Source organism: Electrophorus electricus, chromosome 1, assembly GCF_013358815.1.
Source record: "Electrophorus electricus isolate fEleEle1 chromosome 1, fEleEle1.pri, whole genome shotgun sequence".
NCBI classification, from domain to species: Eukaryota; Metazoa; Chordata; class Actinopteri; order Gymnotiformes; family Gymnotidae; genus Electrophorus; species Electrophorus electricus.
Genome location: NC_049535.1, coordinates 14,250,297 through 14,273,980, shown reverse-complemented (window position 1 = coordinate 14,273,980; position 23,684 = coordinate 14,250,297). Strand labels below are relative to the sequence as shown.

Below are 23,684 nucleotides of genomic sequence, written 5' to 3'. Positions count from 1 at the left end.
TAGCCGTTTCAGAATGCGTCTCAGATTTCTGGAAATCCTCAAATCAAGCAGCAGTGAGATGCCCCGATTAAAAGCATGCAGTTTCCATCATTCGTGCAGTCTGAGCTGCGATCAAAGTAAGAGGCAGCACACATGCCATTACACACAGAGAAAATGAAGGAAGAAAAAACCAGGACAGAAAAGGTTAGCTGACGGGAACTCCAGAAAAGAGGGAACTCCACATGATGATAATTACAAAGTCTGTGTGGAAAAAACGCCATGGTAACCACCCCTGGCAAGTAATATGAGAAACAGGAAGTGAAGAGCCCAGAGACACCGCTCCGTTCATTCTAGACCACACATGCGTAACAAAGGCATAAAACATGGGAACAAAAAGACCATACCAAATGAGGCTTGTAAAACATCTATAGCTTTGGGGTTGGTTTCTGCAAGTAAATGATGCAAAATGAGCGACAGGCATCAGCAAATAAACATCCTTTGACCTTGTAGATAAATATAGCCAAACTTAAACAAAAAATGCAATAATGGAAAAAATCCAGTAATGCATAAAATAATGCAAACAGTAAGGGGGGAGTGATAGAGCTCATGCTATAATCTTACAACCTGTTATGGAGAATGAGGAGAGCAGGAGGAGGTAGCTGCAGCAGTCAGCTCTGTCCTCAACGCCTCTCTCTCCAAAGCTCTGCAGAGCTCTCCACAAGCTTTCATTGACCCTCTGCATAGTGACCTTCTCAACATGGCTGCTGGGCAGGGACAGGATGAGCCAGAAGTGTGCCACTACACTTCCTTCCCTGTAGAAATGGACACATGCATGGTAGAACTGATGGCTCGAGTATCAGGAAGGGTCTTACAGTGATGTAGTACAGATGAGTCAGTGGGGGAAATGGGATTCCTTCTTACCCAAAGGCAAAGACAGTGGTGGATTTAAAATACCGCGCCAGGTCAGTGGACTTCACAAGCTTCTCCACCTTGAAGAATGCATACAACACTTTGTGATTTATATTCAAATATTACTGAGACATTGGTTAAGTAATTAATAATAAATCTTTAAACACCATTTATACTGAGATAAACAACGCAGCCGTATGCTACAGTCTTATGTTTTATGTGATGCACAAATTTATATATATTTTGAGGAAACATTTGGAGCATTTGGTCTTTATAATCCCAATTACAAACCCATTCACACATGGACACATCCAAAACAAAAACAAATATCCAGTGGGATGCAGTGAGACTCAGAGGGCAACGGAGCCACTGAACTGAAATGCCCTTATGGTGTTCGTTTGTGTTTAGTGTAACCTCCAGTAAATCCTGTTTGGTGTCGGCGTGTTAGCGTAACAGTGTAACAGCGCGGAGTGAGCCGTGCGCGTTAGTGCATTAACAGGGCTGGAGCTGCCCGCATCTGCTCGCCAGTGAGAGTGGAGTCAGACCATGGCCTCCACCGTGTGTGCCTCCACCCAGAAGACCTGGCTGCTGTGCGATGAAAGGCCAACAGAGAAGTTTCTGTTCAGGATGGAGACCTGGGCTGTGTATTGTTGCTGCACCCGCGGCTCCAACACCCACACCTTGTACTCTGTGGAGAGAGATTCTGCAACACTCACTTTGAAATATGTTCATGTTTGTCACAGACAGACATTAGTTCATGTTGCTCTCTTCAGTACAGTTTATGTACTATGTATAGCATATTGTATGTATATGTGTGTATGTATATATATATATATATATATATATATATATATATATAACACACACACACACATTACATGGTATATACTGTATATAGTGCTGTTTACTGCTCTGTTGATCATCCGTGAACAGAACATTCCGGTTTATGTTATTTCTGTTATTACGAGAAACGCTTTGGCAATAAAATATGATTATGTCATTCCAATAAAATTAATTTGAATTGAAATTGAGAGCAAAACAGAGAAAAGATGGGACTTTGCGTTTTCAAGCCTGCAGTCACAGGTAGGCCATTGGTACGGCAGCCGTATGTTGCACTAAAGGTACCAAAAATAGCTGTGTTTTTGGATCTTTACACACAGCTCTGACAGTTCTGGGTTGACAGTGATCTCCCAGCCAAACGCACCCAGCCAACACTCAAAAACTAACCAGTAATGAGGAGGAGGGGGTTGCCTACTGGGCTATACGTGAAAATAAGTTCTACACTGTGTGCACAATTATTAAGCATGTTGTATTTTTGAGGATTCGTTTTATTACTCAACAACTACAGTGCTCTCAGTCCGTCCAAAAATGTTAATAAACCTCAGACCTGAATATTTAAGAAAGTAAAAGGGAGGTTTTGGCTTTCTTAGGAGAATATTATTAGTGTGCAGAATTATTATGCAGCTAAATTTAAAAAATGGAAATTTGCCAATCTCAACTTTATTTTCATCTGTTAAAGTGAGAATAATAAACAAACAATTCGATTTACAAATAAAAATTTCTGACACTTCAAAAAAAAAATCAGTGCCACCCTTCTTTTCAATAGCAGCCGTAAGTCTTCCGCGCACGGAGTCTGTCAGTATCTTAATCTGATCAGCTTTTTGTGCAGCAGCAACCACGGCCTCTCAGACACTGTTCAGAGAGCTGTACTGTTTTCCTTCACCGTAAATCTCCCGTTTAACAAGGGCCCACAAGTTCTCAGTAGGGTTCAGGTCAGGTGATAAATGGGGCCATGTCATTATTCTTTCATCTTTAAGGCCTTTACTGGTTAGCCACGCAGTGGAAAACTTTGATGCATGCATAAAAATCATTGTCTTCTTGAAAGGTGCAGACTTTTTCCTGTACCACTGCTTGAAGAAAGTGTCTTCTAAAAACTAGCAGTAGGTTTGGGAGTTTGAGTCCATCTTCAACCTGAAAATGTCCAACTAGCTCATCTTTAAGAATACCAGCCCATAACAGTACCCCACCTCCACCTTACTGGAGTCTGAATCGCAGTGGAGCTCTGTGCCCGTTACTGATCCAGCCACGGGCCCATCCATCTGGTCCATCAAGGCTCACTCTCATCTCATCAGTCCATAATACCTTTGAAAAATATTGACCCAGTCTTTACGTTTCACCTTATGTGTCTTGTTCAGTGGTGGTCAGGTTTCAGCCTTCCTTAACTTGGCCATGACTGAATACTGAATGCCTTGTACCTCTGAGCACTCCAGGTAGTTTGCAGTTCTGGAATATGACAGCACTGGAGGATAATGGGTTCCTGGTCTCTTCACATTTGATTCTTCTCAAATCTTTAGCAGTTCATTTGCATCTTTTTTTTCTCAACATGTTTCCTGCCACCCTGTTGACTATTTGCAACAAAACATTTGATCACACCCCAATATCTTATCAATTTTAAGAGTGCTGCATCCCTCTGAAAGACTTTTTGCAAGTTTTGACTTTTCAGAGTCAGTTAAATCTTTTTTTGGCCCATTTTGCCTGAGGAAGAGAAGCTACCTAATAATTCTTCACACCTTGATATAGGGTGTTGATCTCCTTAGGCCACACCCTCCCTCATTACACAAGTACACATCACCTGATATGTTTAAATCCAATAAGCATTCGAGTTTATATAGCTTAGGGTTGGAAAATATGCATAAAAATGATGACATGGTCTAAATACTCTCTTGCCTAATCATTGTGCACACAGTGAATAACTTCAAAGTGAAAGATTCTCTGAAGAGTCTGGAATAAACTGGTTGGTGAGGCTATGCTTATACAGCCTACCTAGAAAGTACCAGAGCAGGACAGATAATCCAGCCAGGCTCAGGACGGTGATGATGATGATGATTACCACAGCAACCCGTCTTGGGAGAGAGTCGCGTGGAGTGCGCGGAAGTACAGCCTTAACGGGTTTTGTCTGGGGAGGAGGTGGGGGTGGGTGTCGGAGGTGGGAGTGGGGGTGGGGGCATGGAGTGAAATGAACCTACAGCAAGGTAACTCTCCTTGCCTTTAAAATGTAAAATGCCTCTCTTTTAGGTGGGGTACAGGCAAGTCAACATTTATGGTATTCGATCATTTATGGGTAGTCAACATTTATGATACGTTTATGGTATAATTACAGAATTGTTATTATAGTGATACAATAATTGGAAGAAAGAAGCGACTCATATACTGATTGATATAAATGTTCAGCTCACACTTTTACATAAATTCTGCAAACAAAGTACTCACTGCCCACGAATTAAATGTTACTATGGGTTTTAAATACTTGCGATACCAGACCGTCGTACCATTGTACCGTCCACGGTGTACACAGAGTTCGCCGCATCTTCGCCTTTCCTCAAATCCATAATTCTATAAGCCTCGCTGTCTAGATCCAGTCATCTCCGGAGAAAAAAAAACATCGATTCAGTCCGTGTGTCGTGGAATATATCACTCCTTTGAAATGCGCCTATATTTTAGCCACCCGTGGGCATACATAACTGTAGGCCTAGTGACCTTGAATTGTCTGAAGAGCGCACAGGGTCCGTTTTATTTGCAGATCCAAAGGGCGCAGATCACAGCACGTAGCTACCTTTATTGTAACGGTGGAAAATGCATTCGGAAACGTGCTATCCTGAACAGTCAACGCCTAGCAACACCTGTGCGCCAAATAACAAGCGGGTTATCAGGTAGGCTGTCAGCCTATAGTGGCTTTTTTAATGGTTAGGCTGCCAGTATCTAATTAACTATATAGAAATGCATATATATCAAATATTATATAGTAGTAGTTAATACGTGGCTTATTGTGTTTATAATGAAGCATTGACAGATACCTGGGATATTTTCATATACCTAGTCACGTTTCAAGTCAAAATAATTTTAGTTAATTTGAGCTAGACTTATAATTATAAGCTTTATAATTAGATCATTTCTGCCACCTAGTGTTTGATTAAAGTAATTGCTTGCTCGAATAAAGTCGCTTTTTATTCTAGTGCTCTATGGTATGCTTAATTTGAAGAGAGATTCTACTTTTGTGGATCTGCATTGCTTTTCTCTGTGTATTAAACAATTTTACCATTTAACCTCAAGGCTAAAAACCTTGTGTTATGGCATTTTGGAAGCAAAATTCGTCAGGTTGGGCGCTTTGGTGAACTGTTTTTGGGGGGGGTTTTGAGGGGGGGGGGTTGACTTTGGTAAAAATGTTCAAGAACTGAGATTAATTAAGAAACGTCAGAAGTTGTTTAGTGCACACTGACCATTAGAGATGGCACACTGTGCACTCTGGCCCTCAGTAAGTTTGTCTGTGCATATGTCTGTGTGTTCATCTGTCTGTGTGTGTGTGTGTGTGTGTGTGTGTGTGTGTGTGTGTGTGTGTGTGTGTGTGTGTGTGTGTGTGTGTGTGTGTGTGTGTGCATATGTGTGCGAATGTGTGAGTGTCTATATGTGAGTGTGTGCATTTGCATGTGCATGTACATGTGTGTGCCTATGTGTGTGTGTGTGTTTCAACACATATCAAAGGAAGGTACAGGCAGTAAACTGTGAATTGGGGGAAATTCTTTGAGACTGTCATTTCCAAGAAAAACATTTCTCGATGCTGATAAAAGCTTTATTCAGACTCCAATCTGATAATACAGTGAACTGCTACAGAATACTGGCTTGTTCTGCAGACCTAAAAGTGAATGTGCAAATATAACATCCATCTGATATAAATTAAATGGTTTGTACGGAACTGACTAACAGCCAAAATAGACAATGACTAACAGCCAAAATAGCCTTAGTACAGAAAAAGCTTGCGGCATAAGATGACTTTCCTCTGGAAATTACATGTTTCTTACACAATTATTGCATAAGTATTTTGTCATTTGTTTTCATATATTGTCAAATTTTTGCTAATATCTGCATTTCTTCTAAATAACCTGCTCTCTCTCAACACCTTTGTCCTAAACACTACTTCATGAAAAGGTTACGCATATACAGCTTGTTGTGGGGAAGCTCCTTAGCAACTGCCTCTATTTGGTTTACTTCAGTACATTTCACTTCAGGACAAACTGATGACTATCTCTGAACAGAGAGCCCTGCAGTGAATTCAGAGTTGCTGTTCGGAGCCCTTCCACATCCTGTATCTCAGGTTCACGGGGCATTCTGTCCCTTAAATGCCATTCCTGAGTAGGGAGGATCGGAGAGATTCCAGCTGTATTTTTTTTAAAGACACAGCCATCTTGAGCAGGTCTCAGTTACTGCTCCTATGCCTGTTGTGTCGTTCTTCAGCTGTGTAGTTCTGTCATACGCTGTAACAGTTCAGCTGTTTAGATGTCAGTCCTGATATGTGCTGTAACAGTTCAGGTGTTTAGATGTCAGTCCTGTCATGCGCTTTAACAGTTCAGCTGTTTAGATGTCAGTCCTGTCATGTGTTTTAACAGTTCAGGTGTTCAGATGTCAGTCCTGATATGTGTTTTAACAGTTCAGGTGTTCAGATGTCAGTCCTGATATGTGCTATAACGGTTCAGGTGTTTAGATGTCAGTCCTGTCATGTGTTTTAACAGTTCAGGTGTTCAGATGTCAGTCCTGATATGTGTTTTAACAGTTCAGGTGTTCAGATGTCAGTCCTGATATGTGCTGTAACAGTTCTGGTGTTTAGATGTAAGCCCTGTCATGCACTGTAACAGTTCAGGTGTTTAGATGTCAGTCCTGTCGTGTGCTATAACACACAGATGCTGCTGGAGAGCCTCTACCGCTTGCCAGGATTTTGGTTGTGTTTTGTCAGTGAGGTCTTGATATTTAGCTTTTCTTGAGCTCACAGGAGATGCTGAGTCGGTCCCCCCAGTAGACTATGAGCTCCACCAAAAACATGGCACTGGAGCTCCTGGACAGGAGTGGCACATCATTGCGAGGCAATGTTGCAGTCATGTCTTTAGGTGGCCATGTCTTCTTCCATTTTCAGCTATGACTAGCATCCACTCTCTCTGGAAGCTTATGCTCTACCCACTAAGCAATCTCAGTGAGGATCTCATCATGTCTCCACCTGTACCAACCTTCGCCCAGGGCTTGGGGGCAGGCGCTAAGGATGTGGTTTAATGTGTGTTGTGTTGCCCTGACCTGCTTGCAGGATGAGTCTTCTTTCTTGCCCCAGAGTTTCAAATTAAATGCGGTGGGCAGGAGATCTGCTTTGGATCGTAACAACAAGGCCCTTGTCTGTGGCCCACATATCTCGCCAGGATAGCGGCCTCTCAAGTGCCTGCTCCACCTGCATCCACTGGCTCTGAAGGGAAAGGCCAACTGCTTGAATTAGGTGGTCTTCTTCTGCAGTGTCCCACAAGGATCCTTCGTATTGCTCCAGGACCTTCCAAGATAACGGCCAAACCCTAAGCATCCTCTTTGCGTACAACTCCAACTAACCCTTGGTGTTTCTAGTAGATTTTGGCTTACTAGACTCTCTGCTGAGGCTCCCATTTCCTTCTGTGCAGATGTTCATGCTTGCGAGGAAGATGGGGGTGGGGGGATACTTCCTGCACAGCCTCTCGTTGGGTCATGGGGAGCCATTAATTCATATATTCATATTCATATTCCTTTAGACATGCATAAAGTCTTCAGAGGTGCTATGGAGAAAGGTCAGTCTTCATGCTATAGCAAAGTGTAGTGTTTCTTATTATTATTGTTCCAGGCTTTGTGACTCTTAAAAACTTCATAATCGGAAATCAGAATTCCTGCATCTCTCTGAAAGAAGAAGAAGCCACCAGTGAAAAGGGCAATACTGTCATGGAAAAGCCCATTTGAACTGCTGGGGATTTTGTTGCATAAAGCTATTGTCATTGTTACAGGGGAAGTGAGCCTCCAGGTAGGCTGACTACACGTCATCTGGTTTCTACAGAAGCGAGAAGTGAACCACAGTTTCAAGATTCAGCGTTGGTTCAAAGAAACCAAATCTTTCTTATCTTGGAAACACTGAGAGCTGTCCAACTTAATCATTTCCTTTGGTTTTAGCCTTGCCAGGTAAGAGATATGTTTGTTTTTTAATATTTATTTGTTCTCTTTCACTTGCATATCAAAACTGGTTTTAAAAACTGTAATCAAATTGTAAGATCAGGTTCGCTTAAATAATTTCGCGACATATAAGCTTGGCAAATACTGAGCATTAGTGGCTAGATGACTGATGATGCTGAAGCCTCACGTAGCTGTAAAGAGGGGAAACAGCAGGAAGAAGGAGCAGTGGGTGACAGGATGTGTATGTCTGGGGAGGTATCTCTGTGTGTGTGTGTGTGTGTGTGTGTGTGTGTGTGTGTGTGTGTGTGTGTGTGTGTACATGCATTTGTGTGTCTCTATGTTGTACACATATGTGGATCACAGCAACCATAAACGATTTAAAAAGCCATCCGCAGTTTCAGTGTACTGGCTGTGAGCATTTAGACGAGCATGGTTTAACCTTTGGAACAAGCATATGTCACTGACTGGATGAACCAGTTAGCTGCACAATGGAGGAAATGTTCTGTCGTGCAGATGGGTTGTGAAGCCAGCAATCTGTGATAGTGGAATTGTTTGCTCAGTGGTCCATATTGTACAGTAAAAAAAAAAAAAAAAAAAAGCTAAAAACACAAACTAAAAACATTAGTTAAAAACAAACGAAAAACGTGCTAAAAACACAAGCTAGAATATAAGATAAAAACAATCTAAAAACATAAACTAAAAAATGCACTAAAAACACAAGCTAAAAACATAAACTAAAAATATAAGATAAAAGCATAAGCTAAAAACATAAACTAAAAAGATAAGATAAAAGCATAAGCTAAAAACATAAACTAAAAAGATACTGCATGACTGAATTTTGTGAAACAGTTGTTGTGATTTTGTGAATTTGAAATCGGAATTATTTTGCTAGTGCAGTGTGTATGCTGAAACTGCCAAACACATGGCAATTATATCTAAATGTACAATCCATTCCATCAAATGAGGTGCTATAAAGAAATACATATGAAGATCTGATAATATCTGATTATGCAGTGGAATGCTTTTTCCTGATTTGTACGGCCTGGCATATATTTAAATATGTGTGTAGATTGTTCAGTTTGGAGGGTTTTTTTACGGTGCTTCCCACAAGTTTCACTTCCTACTGGAAGCAGCATACAGAGAAAATAAAGAGGGAGTGGGAAGTCAAGCAGGTGCAGAGTCCTCGTCTGTGTTAACTAAAGCAATATGTAGCTCCCTCAACATGACTGAATCACGCTGTTAGATATTAATCATTTTCATTGTTATTGACAGCTCACCCATTAACATTACTTAATCAGGCAATGGATAAACCCTTTAGATAACACAGATGGCACACTGAGTTTAAGCATAATCTAATGTGAAATAGAGAAGCAAAGACGAAATAAAGGAGAAAACACATTTGGACATGTCATTATGAGAAAAAATGAAGGTCCAAAAACAGCTTTATTGCAGATTTCTAATCATGCTTTCAGAATTAACTGATGTAGCTTTGGAGGGCAGTTATGAATAATATTTATGTGAGATTGTGCTGCATAATGTTTGTGTGGGATTTCTCTTCATCCAAGAAGCCAGCCATCTGACAAATTATTTGTCTTAATCTTGCATTTAAGGATAAAGTCAGCAAGCAATAGGCTATCATATAAGAATTAAGAAGGCTAACACACATAGCAAGGCACGTTGTGTAAGTTGACATTTTAAGAAATTTTAGAATTTTGTAAAGTGTTTGCTAAGACAGCAGTGTTAGCCTTTGGAAACATGAGGAATCATGTGAATGAGTGCACCTACCCTCATATTTTCAAAAGTGAGAAATGAACAGCCAATGAGAAGAACAGGGGTGTGTGACTGGGAGCCAGGTGCCACCAGGCATGGGTGAGATTCGTCTCACTTACCACAGTAGAGCAGTGACCACAGCGACTTTTTGTACACTTCTTACAGATGCCCCTCAGAGCACCCTGATTGTCCCTTTAATCTCAAATGCCATATGTAGTTGCAATAACAATATTGTCCTCACACAGTAAGAAGAGGTGGTCGCTATATTCAGCCAACTAACTGCTCTGTTGTACACAAATTTAAGCAGTCCCCTACATCACATCTCCCCTGAATATTTCAATACTCTGGTCCATTTAAACACATATACAAATATTTATTTTTTAGTTTCCATGTTAAAAGCACCAACTTTCCTGCATTCAAAAACAGACTGTAGCTGCAGGGTGAATTAAAATTTCTACTTCAAGCTTATACATTTGGCCAATATGCCTCTTCACAACAATTTTATTAGTAGTAGTAGTATTAGTAGTAGTAGTAGTAGTAGTAGTAGGCCTATTAGTACAGCATATACAGTTATATTTTATTATAGTTATTTTATTATCATTTATAAAGCAATTTGCACACCAATGAATGCTTTTCATAAATGAACAAACCACATTTGAGAGTGACAATGATGTGAGCAGTGTGGCAGGCTGAGCTGGAGCCGTCGTTTGACAGGATATCTTTTAAAACCTTTGACAGTCATAGCCTTGTTTTTAGATGTGAGAGCTCTCTCTTAAGATAGATGTTTTTTCATTCTCAAATGAGTCAGAGCAAAAAATAAATTAGACCAAAAAAAGGAAATTAGCTTCCCATATCTTATGCTTCCCATATCTTACAATACTGTTTGTTTTTTTTTCAGGTGAGTCAGAACAAAAAAAAAGTAAACTGAACTTTTTCACCGTGTGAAGGTGTCCACTGGAGTGTGTAGAGTAAGAGGGAATAAAACTGTTCTAGAGTTCTAGAGTTCTAGAATTAACCCAACTGGTGGTAGTGGCACCTCAATGGCCTTTAACGCTCAATTGCTCAAGTTGTGTTCAATCATAATTATAAGTCCCATCAGATAAACGTGTCAGCCAATTGGCGTAAATGAAATGAAATGAAAGCACCAAACAACTTTCTTAAGAAGTCTTAAGAATATCAGATTAGTGCTGAGAGTTGTCTGATGGACTTCTAATATTAAAGAACAATATAGTCTGTCTACCTCTAATATGTCCTTTATCATCGAACAGAGGTGAGCTCATTAAAAGCCCCTGCACACGTGTGCAAAAACAGAAAACTGTCATGTAGCCGCCCCCAGATTGCGACTGCAACTCCCGTCTTCCCCGGCACAACCTCACCATATCCTCATGACCGGATTATTAATGGCATCGGTGTCTCATCTTTGCTATGCTATATATTCTCTCCTGTTTAATCTCTGTGAAGTATTGCTGTTGTTCTATAGCATGTGCTGAGTGAGTCGCCTGTGTGTATTCTGACTGCTTGTTACCGACCTGTTTTGTTTCCCTAGTGCCTCTTTATTCACATGCTCCTTTGAATTTGTCTGCCTCCTTCGATTTGTCTTCTGGTTTCTACCCTGGATTGGTTTATCTCCCTGATTCTGGTTGTCATACTTGGATTGGATCACCTTTCTGCTCACAAGCTACTAAAAGCGTTAAACAGCTCATAATGTGTAGAGGCTGTTTCTGCCAACGTGGGCTGTAGTAGCCAGAATGGTGTGAACTGGGGAACCTCCTGCTTGACTGCAAGGGTCCATGGTGGGAAAAGCTGTGTATTGTCATGGACAGGGGCACGTCACTATGATGACAGAACGATAGTGCAGCTCACTGTGGCCTGGGGAGGCTAAACAATTAAGCACTCATTTCAGTTTCTGATCTGATGACCTCTTTGCTCATATCAGGAGACTTTAATATATCAAAATGTCATATGTCAGCTCTCTGTCACTCTTTCTCTCTTCCCCCTTTCTTTTTCTATCTCGTGTCATCTCCCATCTCTGTCTCCCTTGCTCAAATCATGCCTTGGAAATCTTGCTTAAGAATATATTTGCCTGTCATGTGGTTACTTGCCTGTGGTGTGTCTGCAGGCAGACTTGATTTATATTTATCTGTATGACCCATATGGCTGTGTTGGTTTCTTGTGCAAAGTATGTACCATGAGATGAGACTGCAAACGTGCCAACTCGTGCAAATGTTCATTTTTAAATCATAATTTCAGCAGAATTAGAAATTTAAAAAACACAAATAGGTTTTTTTTTTCAGTGAAACATCATTATTTAACAGCTCAAGACAACCAAACTTATTATTGATGGAAAAAAAAATATGTTGACATGTTAAAAAAAAACATTTGTGCTTTTACACGCAAATATTTGTTCAAAACCTTGTCTAATTTCTCCCCTTTTCCTGCTTGAGTTTTGTTTTTGTAAAAGAGCACAGCTCCTCCGCCGCACCTGAAACCACACGTGGTCGCTTTCTCCTTTGCGGTCAGCTGACCTTTTTTTCAAGAGCAAAACAGATGGGCCTGGTGTTGCACACGAGGCCTGGCCGCACCAGCCAGCTCTGCTTACACATAGTGAGTGGGGGTGCGTGGCCGATTCATTTTGGGCCATTTTGTCACCAGTGTGGCCGACCACCTCTCGATTCCTGTGCTAATGTGTGGTCATTCAACAGGCCCTGCAGAAAGAGAACCCATGATCCATAACGCGTTAAAACACATTTACATAGTTACTGTCACAGACTTTTAAAAGTTGGTATCTTTTGGACCATTCCTTTTCCAAATCAATTTTTCTAATCCATAGTGAGTCAAAGTGGTTGGCAAATCTTGAAAGTTTATGCAAACATTCAAACGTTTGATAAATTATAATTTTATATCATTGATTCCTGGTCCTTGCACTTGGAGCTCTAGCTGTGAATATCTATGGCAGGGTGAGTGCACATTTGCTATGCAACTCCTGACTTCAGGTGCTCTCAAATCATTTTTGATCTATGCCCTTAGCCATAGTTTGCCATATAGAACATATTGAATTAGCTTTCAGGCCAGATATGTTCACTATAATCTGTGATGATGATCTATCTACACACACATATAAATAAACATATATATGTATATATGCTTATCTATCTATCTATCTATCTATCTATCTATCTATCTATCTATATGCACACATATACATATATATATATATATATATATATATATATATATATATATATATATATATATATATACACACACACACATACATATATATATATATATATAACATATATGCTGTACAAAAATAACTCTCATGTACTCATTGCTAGGTCTGGTACCATATGCATTGGGGCAGGTATATATGATGCCTAAAAATATATTAAAGGGGGTAAACCCTACAGGAGAATTGCATATATGAAAAAGAACCACCATCCATTAACACCGGCCCTAAATGCCACGTTGTTTAATTTTTAGTTTGCTTTTTGAGTAACGTTACTTTACCATTTGTTCATTGATCATCAGGGTTCCTCTGTGAATTTCATTTTGAACAATTGTACTAGACAACCAGATTACAAATTTTCTTTGCTAAAGAACATTTAATGGGGGCTATAGACATCCTAAAACAGGCCTAACAATGCCCATGTTTCACAGGATATCTTTTAAAGTCATTGACAATCATAGTCTTGTTTCTAAGAAGTGATAGAATCTCTTACAATAGCCTACTATGTTATTTAGGTGAGTCAGAGCTAATAAAAGAATTAAAATACAGTAAACTGAACTATTTCATTATGTGTGAAAGTGTTCACTAGATTGTGTCAAATAGGAAGGAATGGTTATGTATTTGAAATTTCCTAAGAGACGCCGCTGATCTACAGGGATGCATAGTGCCGCGCTGCAGAGTTCTTATAATCGTATCTAAGCATCAAGGATGCGGATAGGATGGTTTTTGGAAAGGATATTACATCACGTAATGCAGATGAGTAAAGGTGACCAAGCAGAACCATACAGGGTTGTCAAACAATCTAGAGATAGAAAAATGTTTCAGTACTGAACAGTTTTGTTAAGAAGCCAAAAGATCAGTCTTCTTAAGAGTTCTAGAGTGTCAGATTAGCTGGTGGGTGCCAATGAGCTTTTGTAAAGTACAGATGTACTATATGTCTGTAATAACTCCTGTAATTAATCCAGAAGGGCTCACTAAAAGTCCCCACATCTATGCATAAAACACAATCTAAGAGTTGCTTTCAAGATGCTCCGAATAACTACGGCTATATAAATTACACTGGTAAATCAGAAGCCCCACAAAAAGCAAGCTCCTCTTCCCCACCACACACTCACACCCACACACACATATATAAATATATATATCGTCACCTGTGTTTTTCATGATTGTAAAATCATGTAAAAGCAGAGACAGAATTTTTTTGCCTTTTTCTTACCACAACATGTACTTAATAGAATGTTTCTAAGAACGTCCTCTTGCTCTGTGTGTGTGTGTGTGTGTGTGTGTGTGTGTGTGTGTGTGTGTGTGTATGTGTGTGTGTGTGTGTGTGTGTGTGTGTGTGTGTGTGGTGTGTGTGTGTGAAGGAAACAAGGTCATAACATCGTCAGCTTACTGTGGCCATTTTTGTGCACAATATGCCACTTTTTTTTTTACTCGGAAAAAGGGCCCAACGACACCTCACCCACTCATCCACATTGAGAGAGAGAGAGAGAGAGAGAGAGAGAGAGAGAGAGAGAGAGAGAGAGAGTGTGAATGAGTGAGTGAGTGTAGGAGATAAGGACTTTAACATTTCCTCTTCAGGTAGAGATGCTCAATTTACAGAAAATGGTACTGTGGTTTCTCCGGGACACCACCACTGTGGGGGTTGGGGAGTGTGAGTAAGTAAGTGTGTGTGTGTGTGTGTAAGTGTGTGTGTATGTGTGAGAGAGAGAGAGAGAGAGCTCAACCAAAGTAACAAAAAGAGTGGGGATACAAAACTGCTGTACAGTCTCATAGTAACACTCCATGTGATGAAGACCTCATAGGCGCATGCTATCCAGCAAAGCAGTAAACCTGTCAATTAAAAACACTTTCATTTCTCTTTTTCACTACAAGAAATGAATTTCAACGGAACATTACTCCATTCATGGAAGGTATGTTGCTACTACATTCTTTTACATACTTTTAAATTCGTAAAGTGTTATTTATATGGCCAGATGTTAGTTGAGCATGACTCCATCTCAAGTTTCAACTGGCAAGAAGAGAAATGTGTAAGATATGCTAATTTATCTGATTATTATTCAGTAAATTTGAATTTTGATCATTTTGCTTCTTTCTAATTGTCCATGGCCTTTCCATGACTGCCATGTTGGGCATCTTTTACAAGAACCACAAAAAGTCGATGAAATTATAAAATGAAACATACTTGCACTCATACGGAACCATTTTATTTTGGCCATTTTGTTGACTTTAATAAATAAATTGTTTTTAAAAAAGCCAAACATCACAGCTAGAGAGAGAGAGAGAGAGAGAGAGAGAGAGAGAGAGAGAGAGAGAGAGAGAGAGAGAGAGAACTAGGTATAGTGTCTGACATTTACTGACATCTGTTCTCTTTTACTTGTGGGTGTTGTGGTTGGATATTTTTGTACTCCTTGTGGTCTAGATGTTTTTTTCCATACTAGACACATGGACCACTCCAATTAAAAAAAAAAATAAATTATGCTAAAAAGCAAATTATGTGACAGCTAATTATGCTAATTATGTATTTATGTGTTTTAGATGTTTTTTCCAAGTTATACACATGGACCTCTGCAATAAAAGAATTAATTATGCTGATAGATGATAAACTAATGCAATATATATATATATATATATATATATATATATATAAAAATAAAGAAATTAATCTAGTCGTGGACGTACCTTCCAATATATAAAGCTCATCTGGGTGTCTTCTGCATGCAGTCAACAAACTAAAGAGGAAGATGCTGATTGGTCAGGCTCTTCTCATCACAATGATGTTGCTAACTTCAAGCGATGCCAATCAAAGTAAGGAAAGCTGAATTACTTAGTACCACAGATGTCCCAGTTCGAAATGCTGTCAACCAAAAAGATTAGTTGCAATAATTAGAGGGGTGGGGGGGCAGTTTACTGTGTCTGAAATTCTGTCTACCTGCAGCTTCTGTCAGTTGTCCAGCAGAAAGGTCTACACTCACAAATATTAGACTAGCTGCAAAAGCGAGAGGAGTGTTATTGTGTCACCTGTCTTGTGGTCTAATCGCAGACTGTCTGCGTGTAGGTTTGGAGTGCTACTCAGACAACATAAACACCATCACATGTGTATGGAACAGTTCATCAGTTGGGGACAGACTACACGTGAAACCAGGCATCAAATGCTTCCTTGAAGGGATCCTGTATTTGTAATGTATCATTCTCTATACTGCATGTCTCATTTCTGTGTTAAACCATACTTAAAACATTCAATACATTCTAGAACTATGAAGTCAAACATGTTATTTATGCTGTATACACATTCTTGGACAGTAAATGTCTATGGACTAAAGTACAAAATACAAAATATTTTATTTACAGGCAACAAAAATAATTTGGTGCCTAAGCACCAGTGGAGGACACTATAAATAGAATTCACCTAAAGTATGACATATAATTGTTGATTTCAGTTTAAAAGACGATGGCATTAACTATGTCAAAGATACTGTCAAAAGTGACCTGGAACACCTTGAAGACTCAAACCTGTATAAAGGAACTCTTGAGTTTTCAGGAGAGGTGAGGGGAAATGGATATATGCAAGTCAGGAAGCACTTATCAATACTTATCAATTATACTTATTAATGTATCAGTGTATTCAGTATTACACTGATAACCTGTTTATTAATTATAATATCCACTAACAGTTGAACCCTCCAACCCAAACTACAGGCTTTGACTGAATGTGAACCAACCCTCCCTGTGTCTGTAAAGTGTGGAAACCAAACAAAGGCATATATCAGAGATTTCGATCCAGGAAGAAACAGTAAGACCTTTCACAATAGTTAAATATGACATGGTTAAAAATATTGCTGTGTGTAGCTATTTAAAGCTGACTTTTATTTGCTTGTTTTTGTTCTTAATAAACACCAGATAAATTGTCTTTAGATCCTAATGTGTACTACAAAAGAGAAACTTTGAAATAAATGTCAGTGGAATTGTACTGCGTTCTGTAATCAGCAACTACAAATGATTAAAGCATCTGGTTGAAACTCACCAATCAGGAACCTTATTTAAAAGTTGGGAGGTGAGAGGTGGTCCTCCATGTCTGTCAATTATGTGCCTGTACAGACAACATATAGAAGGTTAGGCTAAGGGAGGGGCTTTGGAGAGATGATTGAATAAAGGGGTGTGGCCCTGAAGGGAGGGAAGAAAATCCCTCAGTAGCCAAATCTGACAGCGCAAGAATGGCAAACGTGCTCACTGCCTGGGCTTTGTAGCACATCAGCAAGCATAGCAATACTGCAGAACTGAAACACAGTTTTCGATGGCATGTTGCAATAACATATGAACTATTTCTCACTCGTGGCTGATAGAAAGCAGAGATAAGGGACAAAAGGGCACTTAGGGCTATTTTAAATAATACAAGACTTTACACACAGCAATATATAGTTCTTCAATTAAATTAGCTGAAAGTTTACAATTTATCCACTTTATCAGCTATGATGGAGAAAAAATATTAATCAAACTATTATTATTATTAATTAAACTATTAAAATCAAAAACTATACAGTGCAGTGAGTTCCCCAGGACTGGACCTGACGTAAACTAATTTAAGAATTTTGTCTCTATGCCTCCATATCTGAAAAAGGAGAATGAAGCTGAGCTATGTGTCTTTGACTCCATAGTTAAGTTATTGCCACCCGAGCAGCTGCAGGTCAATGGGGCAAATGTATCCTGGATGCTCGCCGCTAAACGCTCAGGTTTAGTCGAAGGGCGGTGTTCGTTTGAGCTTCAGTACCGTCTGCATGAGGAACATATGAATGAGGAAACATGGAAGGTGAGATTATTAACTCTCTTGCACAACGACAGGCTTTGAGCATCACTTCCTCTCATCAATCACTCTGTCTCACTCCATCTTTATTTCATTTATCTCATCTCTTTTCCATTTATACATTTTATTTTCTTCTCTCTCTCTCGCTTATTCTGTGCCCCCATCCCATTTCATATCTTTCTCATTTGCAGCCTGTCAATCAGCAACTCTCTCTGACTGTCTCTCCTCGCAGGATACAGACATAGTGCCTATATCAGCAGACAGCTGTTTGTTACCACAGGAGAAGCTTTTCTTAGGAAAACAGTATGTGGTCAGAGTGAGGTCCAAATATAAATTCTCAAGCCACTGGAGTGATTGGACCCAGACTGTTAAATGGACTTCCACTGTGGGTAGACCTGTCCGCACACTGCGTAAGTATTGAATCCTGGGAGACTTCATTATTTATACTTTAAAAAAAAATTGTTGCTATTAACTTACAAAAGTAAGCATCGAGGCTGTACCAAACTTTTGAGTTAGTTGAACTTCAAACATTAAGAGAACAATAACAAATCATGTTAACATTTGTTTTACCTAAATAAGCTCTACATTGTGTTTTAGTCATACAGAATCAAAACAAAGCTTCTGATCTTATTTCTTTCTTCTCTCTCAGAAGCTCCTGAATTTCCAGGATGGATTAATGTAAATGGGACTACTTTGGCTATAATAGTTATAACTGTCTTGTTGCTTTTGTTCTGCATTCTTCCTATTGTGCGGTGAGTGCTGGCCTTCGAGTTCACAATCATAACAGCTGCAACCATGTCACTGCTATTCAGCCAAAGGCATTTATTAAAGATCTTGGTCATATGACATGAGCACTGGGTTAGGGTTACTATCAACAAATCTGGCGTGCCTTGTTTAGAGATTTTTAAATGCTGTCTATAAATTACTATATAGGTATCCTACAACAGGAGAGATGACTAATATAAAAAAAATAATTCATTTTACAGTTCTCTAAAGAAACTTTATATACTTTATTCACGCAAAGAATATTCTGACTCACCCAACTCCGTCCATCTGTGGGACTTTAAGGTGAGTTTCACATATATTCATTTGGATTTACACTCATTTAAATCACTCCATCCTAACACCATGGCCAAGGCACACTCTACTTATTGATAATTCAGTAAAATGTGAAGAAAAGGATCAACCCAGATTTTATAAAACTGACTGGACTCATTTCTAAATGAAGTGAAGATAACCTAGATGTTACAGTTAATGTAGTATCCTCCTTTTCTTCAGGCATGGCTAGGTCCCTTCATGACTCCTGAGTTGTTTATCAAGGCTGATTCAGAGATAATCTCCCCTGTGGAGGTCCATGACAGCCCAACCTCTGACGATCTCTACTGTAAGAAGGGCAGTGGCGACCAGAAAAGCAAACGGGAACGCAGCACCTCCAGCTTCTCCAACTCCATGTACTTCTTGTCACAAAGCTCCAAATGCAAGATGGAAAACCGGCAGGAGTCGGTCTTGCTGCAGTGCTCCAGAGGCCCAGGAGAGGGCAGCATCACAGAGGGGAGAGTGCTAGTGGTCACTGACGTCCTCTGCATCAATGACACGGACACCGAGAGTGGCATGAGCAGCCCACTGGAGACGTCCTCTTCATACAAGCACCTGCAGAAATTGAGACTGGACGTGCAAAGCCCAGACTCTGGCTTTGCCCCTGAGGGTGAGGACCAGGACAGCCATGAAGAATCTGGGAGTGAAGATCTTCCCAGTCCACCGGTGGTGGACGATACTCTGACCATCAGACACATCCTGCCCTGTCCAGTACCACTGGAGCCCCAGTTGGACACCTTCCCTCACCCGCTGATGCCACCCAGGCTGGCATGGGACACACAGCAACTCGAAATGCCACCTCCCTGCATCACCACAAACACTCTGATGTCTGACTTTGACCTCATGGCGTGCTCTGGCACATTGGAACCTTCAAGTGGTGACTACATGTGTGTCTAAAAGGTACAGGAATTATGACTTTGCACAGGCGGTTGGGCAGGTTTGCAGGTTTGATAAGCCTTGTGAAGATGCGTTAACCAAATGAGGAAGAATGTGGGGCATTTCTTCATATTCTTCAAATTCTTCTGTAGTTCTCAGTTCTCTGTGATTCTGTCACAAAATGTTTCCTCATTTGTCCTGAGCTACATGCCCACCTGGAGCAGGATAAATATCTCCTGCCGTCTAGGTGCCCAGATGTACCTCAGCTTCAAATTCTGTTGAACATGTAATTGATCATATTTATAGTTCAACCTGTTCTTTGTGAACTTCGGTCTTAAATACCAAATAGGCACAGCTTAACATAATTGTGTATCGACTGTGTGCAAGCACTTTGTCTGCCCTCGCACCCCTTGTCAGCACATACTGTCCCATGCTGTAACTGTGCCTAAGACTGCATACAACTTGCTTTGATGATCCAACCAGTGTGACTGTAGTGATTGTAAATGTGAATCAAGGCTTGCTTGTAGGCTGAATATGTTCTGCTAGATGGGACGATGTTTGATTTGTTGTTTGAATGTGGGTATGCTGTGCATATGACCCTTTTATACATTTCTTCATCTGCTGGAAAATATATTTTACTACAGTAAATTATATATAGGAGTTGCAATGGTATTTTAGGGGCATTTTTGTGGACATCTTTACAGTGCCAAAAGTTAGAACCATTTCTGAAATGACCAGTTTCTGACCAGATTTCTGCCTTTCAAAGATTTTTGCTGATTTAAAACTATGAAATCTGTTTGAAGAATTTTTGCTTGCATAATTTTAGAGGAACCGCAATCACCAAAAGCCTTAATGTTTAAAAGATCTTATAGGGTTTTCTATCACCGCAGCTGTGTAATGTTTGTCAGACTATATTTGCAACAAGCATGTTTAAGTATAATGGGATGGCAAAGACCGACTCTTTTGAACAGTCTGTATATTTGTTGTGATGATGGCTTGTGTGTATGTGTGTATGAAAATATGGATGGCTATAAATAAATATTATTTCTGGAATGTTGGTGTGTGTGGTGGTGTGATTCTACTTGAGATGTTCGCAATGTTTGTACGATTGTTTGCTCAAGTGCTAATTGCCTTCATCTGTGATCAAGAAGTGCTGCTTCACGTGTTCCTATGTCACGGCCTTTATGCACCGCACTGCATAGTTTTACTCATTACAACTATGGGATGGTGTTCCAGAAAAACGTTTGTCATCCAGAAAAAGCTCACTCGGTTCTGCCGATTCCTTCAGATATGATTGGCAACTAGTGTGAACCGATGGCCTGTCAGGTAGTATCTGAGCTCTTCTAAGTCCCACTACACAACCAGGGCCTCTCGCTGTTCCATGGTATTCCTCTGCTCTGCTGGCTTGAGCTTCCTGCTTTATAAATATAAGTGCTCCTCCCCCTTGAACTCCTGGGACAGTGGAGGTGTTTGTTTGGACGGTGAAGGGCCTCTTTAAGTTTGGGTTGCACAGTCTCTGGCTGTCCCTTCTTGGTGAGGTTTGAGAGTGGAAAGTCTAAAAGGAATTAGGGGCAAACCGTCAGTAGTAACCAGCCAACCCTAAGAAGGTGAGGGCTCGGTGACAGTTGGAAGGGCTGGCAGTTAGTCCAGCCTACTCAAAAATACACTCCACCTCCTACTTGATAGCCTGTCTCTGACCTTCAGGTAGGCAGTAGGGCCGTGTTTGCTAAAAACCCCTGAGGAAGCACTGATTTGTGTGTATCCTGGAGATGGAGAACACAGTGTGTACCCATAGATTTGGGCAGCAGAGGATTTGCAGCTCAGTCTCTGTGTAAGGCCTACAGTCTCTATGGCATTACTGCCATACATGGAAGGCCATCTGGGCCAGCGCACAGAAAAGACCTGTAGATGGCTGTGGATCAAAGGAAGTGATGCTACTTGGACACACGTTGGGAACTGATCACTCCCAGCTGGGTTTCCTGGGAGACAGTGTCTGATTATTGAAATACCCAGTGACCCCAGATAGCATAAATGATAATGTGTCCAAGGGCATCACTAGATGTTTTATTGAACAAAATAATGTATTCACACTCTGGGACTGACTATTTAAAAACAAATAGGGGCAAAAATATTACCAGGGGCAAAAATATAAGTATGTTACTAAAGGTTATAGGTATTACATTATACAAGAGTAGTAATAGGTATTAAAAGGAGTATTACATTTTTTTATTTTTAAAGGTTTTCTAATGGTTTGGGGTGTGTAAATACATTTCAAAGTCTTTTTGTAAGCAAAAAACATGGGGTCTCTTGTTGAAAATGTGTATTTGTGTATATAGAAATCTGCCAAAAATAGTAATACATTCACAACATTCAGATAAAGACTTCAGATAAAGAGCTTCTCTAGTGGATGTACCAAGAAAGAATATATTTTGAAAGAGGCTGAAGATACTAGATACTTTGTTTCTAAGAAAACCAGAGAAGTCATTCCAAAAAATATGACTAGATGTAATCGTAAAAGATGATTAATGGTTTCATCATAACGGTGACTACAAGAGCATGCTGGCTTGACAGCAGAGTTACATTTATAGATAGGTTACTGGGTAACAATTATGAATGATTTTAACAGAAACTTCCACAATTTTATTTGAAAAGGAAAATATCTGTTCAAAGCCCCAAAACGTCCTTCCAATTAATGTTATCAAATGTGTTATTGCAAAACCTAATACAAGCAGGACCATAAATTTATGAACAGCTCTTATGTCCTAGCATGTAAAACTTTTGTTTATTAGAAGACACTGGTCATACATAGTGGGAGACTCTTAAACGGCTAAGGAGCAATATATGCGCTTTGACCCTGACTATGTTTAGCTTGAACAACATTCAGATTTTAACTACTTAAATGTTAGAGGATCCATTGATATTTTGGAGAATAAAATACGTATGACAAACCATGTGACGTTTTTATTCAGCACAGGGTGCAATAGAGGTGATTTTCGAACACACTACTAATTTGTTCCATAGAGGAACAAAAAAACAAAACAAAAAAAAAAAAACAAACAAAAAAAACATTTAGAGCAGGAATTCCTAATATGGGCATGACGTCTACCGGATGATGCTTTTTTCAGTAGTCTAGGAAATTAAACCTTATAAAGTGGTCAGAGTGGAGGTACAAGGAAGAATAAACTGTCAGTAAGCTTTAAAATAAACTTAAGCTCTACATACTCCACTAACTTACTACTATTCCTTCTGAATGTTGTAAAACCATCTAGCCAGGATTTGAGTTTACTTGAGCTAAAACAGATTGTGTACGAGTTTGGCGAACATGGGTTTCCTGTTAAACGCTCAGCTTTCTCTAACGCAAACAGGCATTTCATACTGTCAGTTTTTCAAAAGCTTCCACGTACTCAGCGTCTTGTTCAAATACTCAACGCGTTCTTCCAAACGCTCTGCAGTGTAAGATTTACGTGGTTGTGCAGCGATACTACATTAATACACTTACAGGAACTCTCTTTTAGCAGAAACCCTCTAAATAAAATCCCCTGTATTCGATGGGCCTTTCCATTACACTGTAATCTTTCTAGAAAGAGAACTGCTGTTTGTTCAAGCAAATCCAGTTGAGGCCTACGTCTGCCAGAGGTATGTAAATATATCTCTGATTGGATCAAATTGCTTATATTCACCTTCTACTTATATGTATTTTTACTACACCGTTTTACTACGAGTTCTATAGCAGTATATACTCCAACGAAGTGATGTAGGCTTTAGACATGGAGCAGATGTATAAGCCTACATCATTTTAATAAATTCAATACACGTTACCACAACCACGTTACACCAGTTCTACTCACATTATCACTGATTAACTTAATCCTCGATGTATTCCAAAGTGATACTACTTGGATACGATGCTTCACGGAAAGTCCCGATGAGCGTCACCAAACCGAGCAGCGAAATTATCTGCTGACCCCTTGTGGAGGAACTGAACAACAACAACAATAATGAGGAGGATTTAATTCACTTCCA

General features: G+C 39.8%; 2 protein-coding genes and 1 long non-coding RNA gene across 6 annotated transcripts in view; 1 reads left to right on the top strand and 2 right to left on the bottom strand.

Moving 5' to 3' along the window:
• LOC113580369 (transmembrane protease serine 6) overlaps positions 1 to 4,294 on the bottom strand; it is a 14,456-nt gene extending 10,162 nt beyond the window's left edge. The window contains exons 1-6 of the mRNA XM_027014876.2: positions 4,218 to 4,294; positions 3,712 to 3,844; positions 1,434 to 1,576; positions 901 to 968; positions 604 to 791; positions 384 to 425 (exon numbers count right to left, since the gene is read on the bottom strand). Of these exons, the coding sequence (XP_026870677.2) occupies positions 384 to 425; positions 604 to 791; positions 901 to 968; positions 1,434 to 1,576; positions 3,712 to 3,844; positions 4,218 to 4,277 (634 nt within the window). The 5' untranslated portion in view covers positions 4,278 to 4,294. The remainder of the gene's footprint in view (positions 1 to 383; positions 426 to 603; positions 792 to 900; positions 969 to 1,433; positions 1,577 to 3,711; positions 3,845 to 4,217) is intronic.
• A 138-nt stretch (positions 4,295 to 4,432) lies between these two features.
• Positions 4,433 to 20,714, top strand: LOC113579429. Of its 4 annotated transcripts, none has more exons than XM_027013388.2 (11): positions 4,433 to 4,598; positions 14,765 to 14,802; positions 15,614 to 15,697; positions 15,948 to 16,068; positions 16,330 to 16,435; positions 16,589 to 16,682; positions 17,545 to 17,696; positions 17,923 to 18,100; positions 18,340 to 18,442; positions 18,677 to 18,758; positions 18,969 to 20,714. In XM_027013388.2, the coding sequence occupies exons 1-11, from the start codon at positions 4,522 to 4,524 to the stop codon at positions 19,680 to 19,682; spliced, it is 1,749 nt and encodes a 582-aa protein (XP_026869189.2). In that variant the 5' UTR covers positions 4,433 to 4,521; the 3' UTR covers positions 19,683 to 20,714. The 4 variants fall into 4 exon arrangements, with proteins under 4 accessions (XP_026869189.2, XP_026869181.2, XP_026869164.2 ...); XM_027013380.2 differs by lacking the exon at positions 4,433 to 4,598 and adding an exon at positions 7,751 to 7,899; XM_027013363.2 differs by lacking the exon at positions 4,433 to 4,598 and adding an exon at positions 14,485 to 14,547.
• Positions 15,658 to 23,623, bottom strand: LOC113579583. The gene is made up of 3 exons (XR_003410886.1): positions 23,510 to 23,623; positions 16,914 to 16,979; positions 15,658 to 15,746 (listed from the first exon to the last, which is right to left on the bottom strand). It is a non-coding gene; the product is annotated as an uncharacterized LOC113579583 (long non-coding RNA).
• Between the last annotated feature and the right edge of the window lie 61 nt (positions 23,624 to 23,684).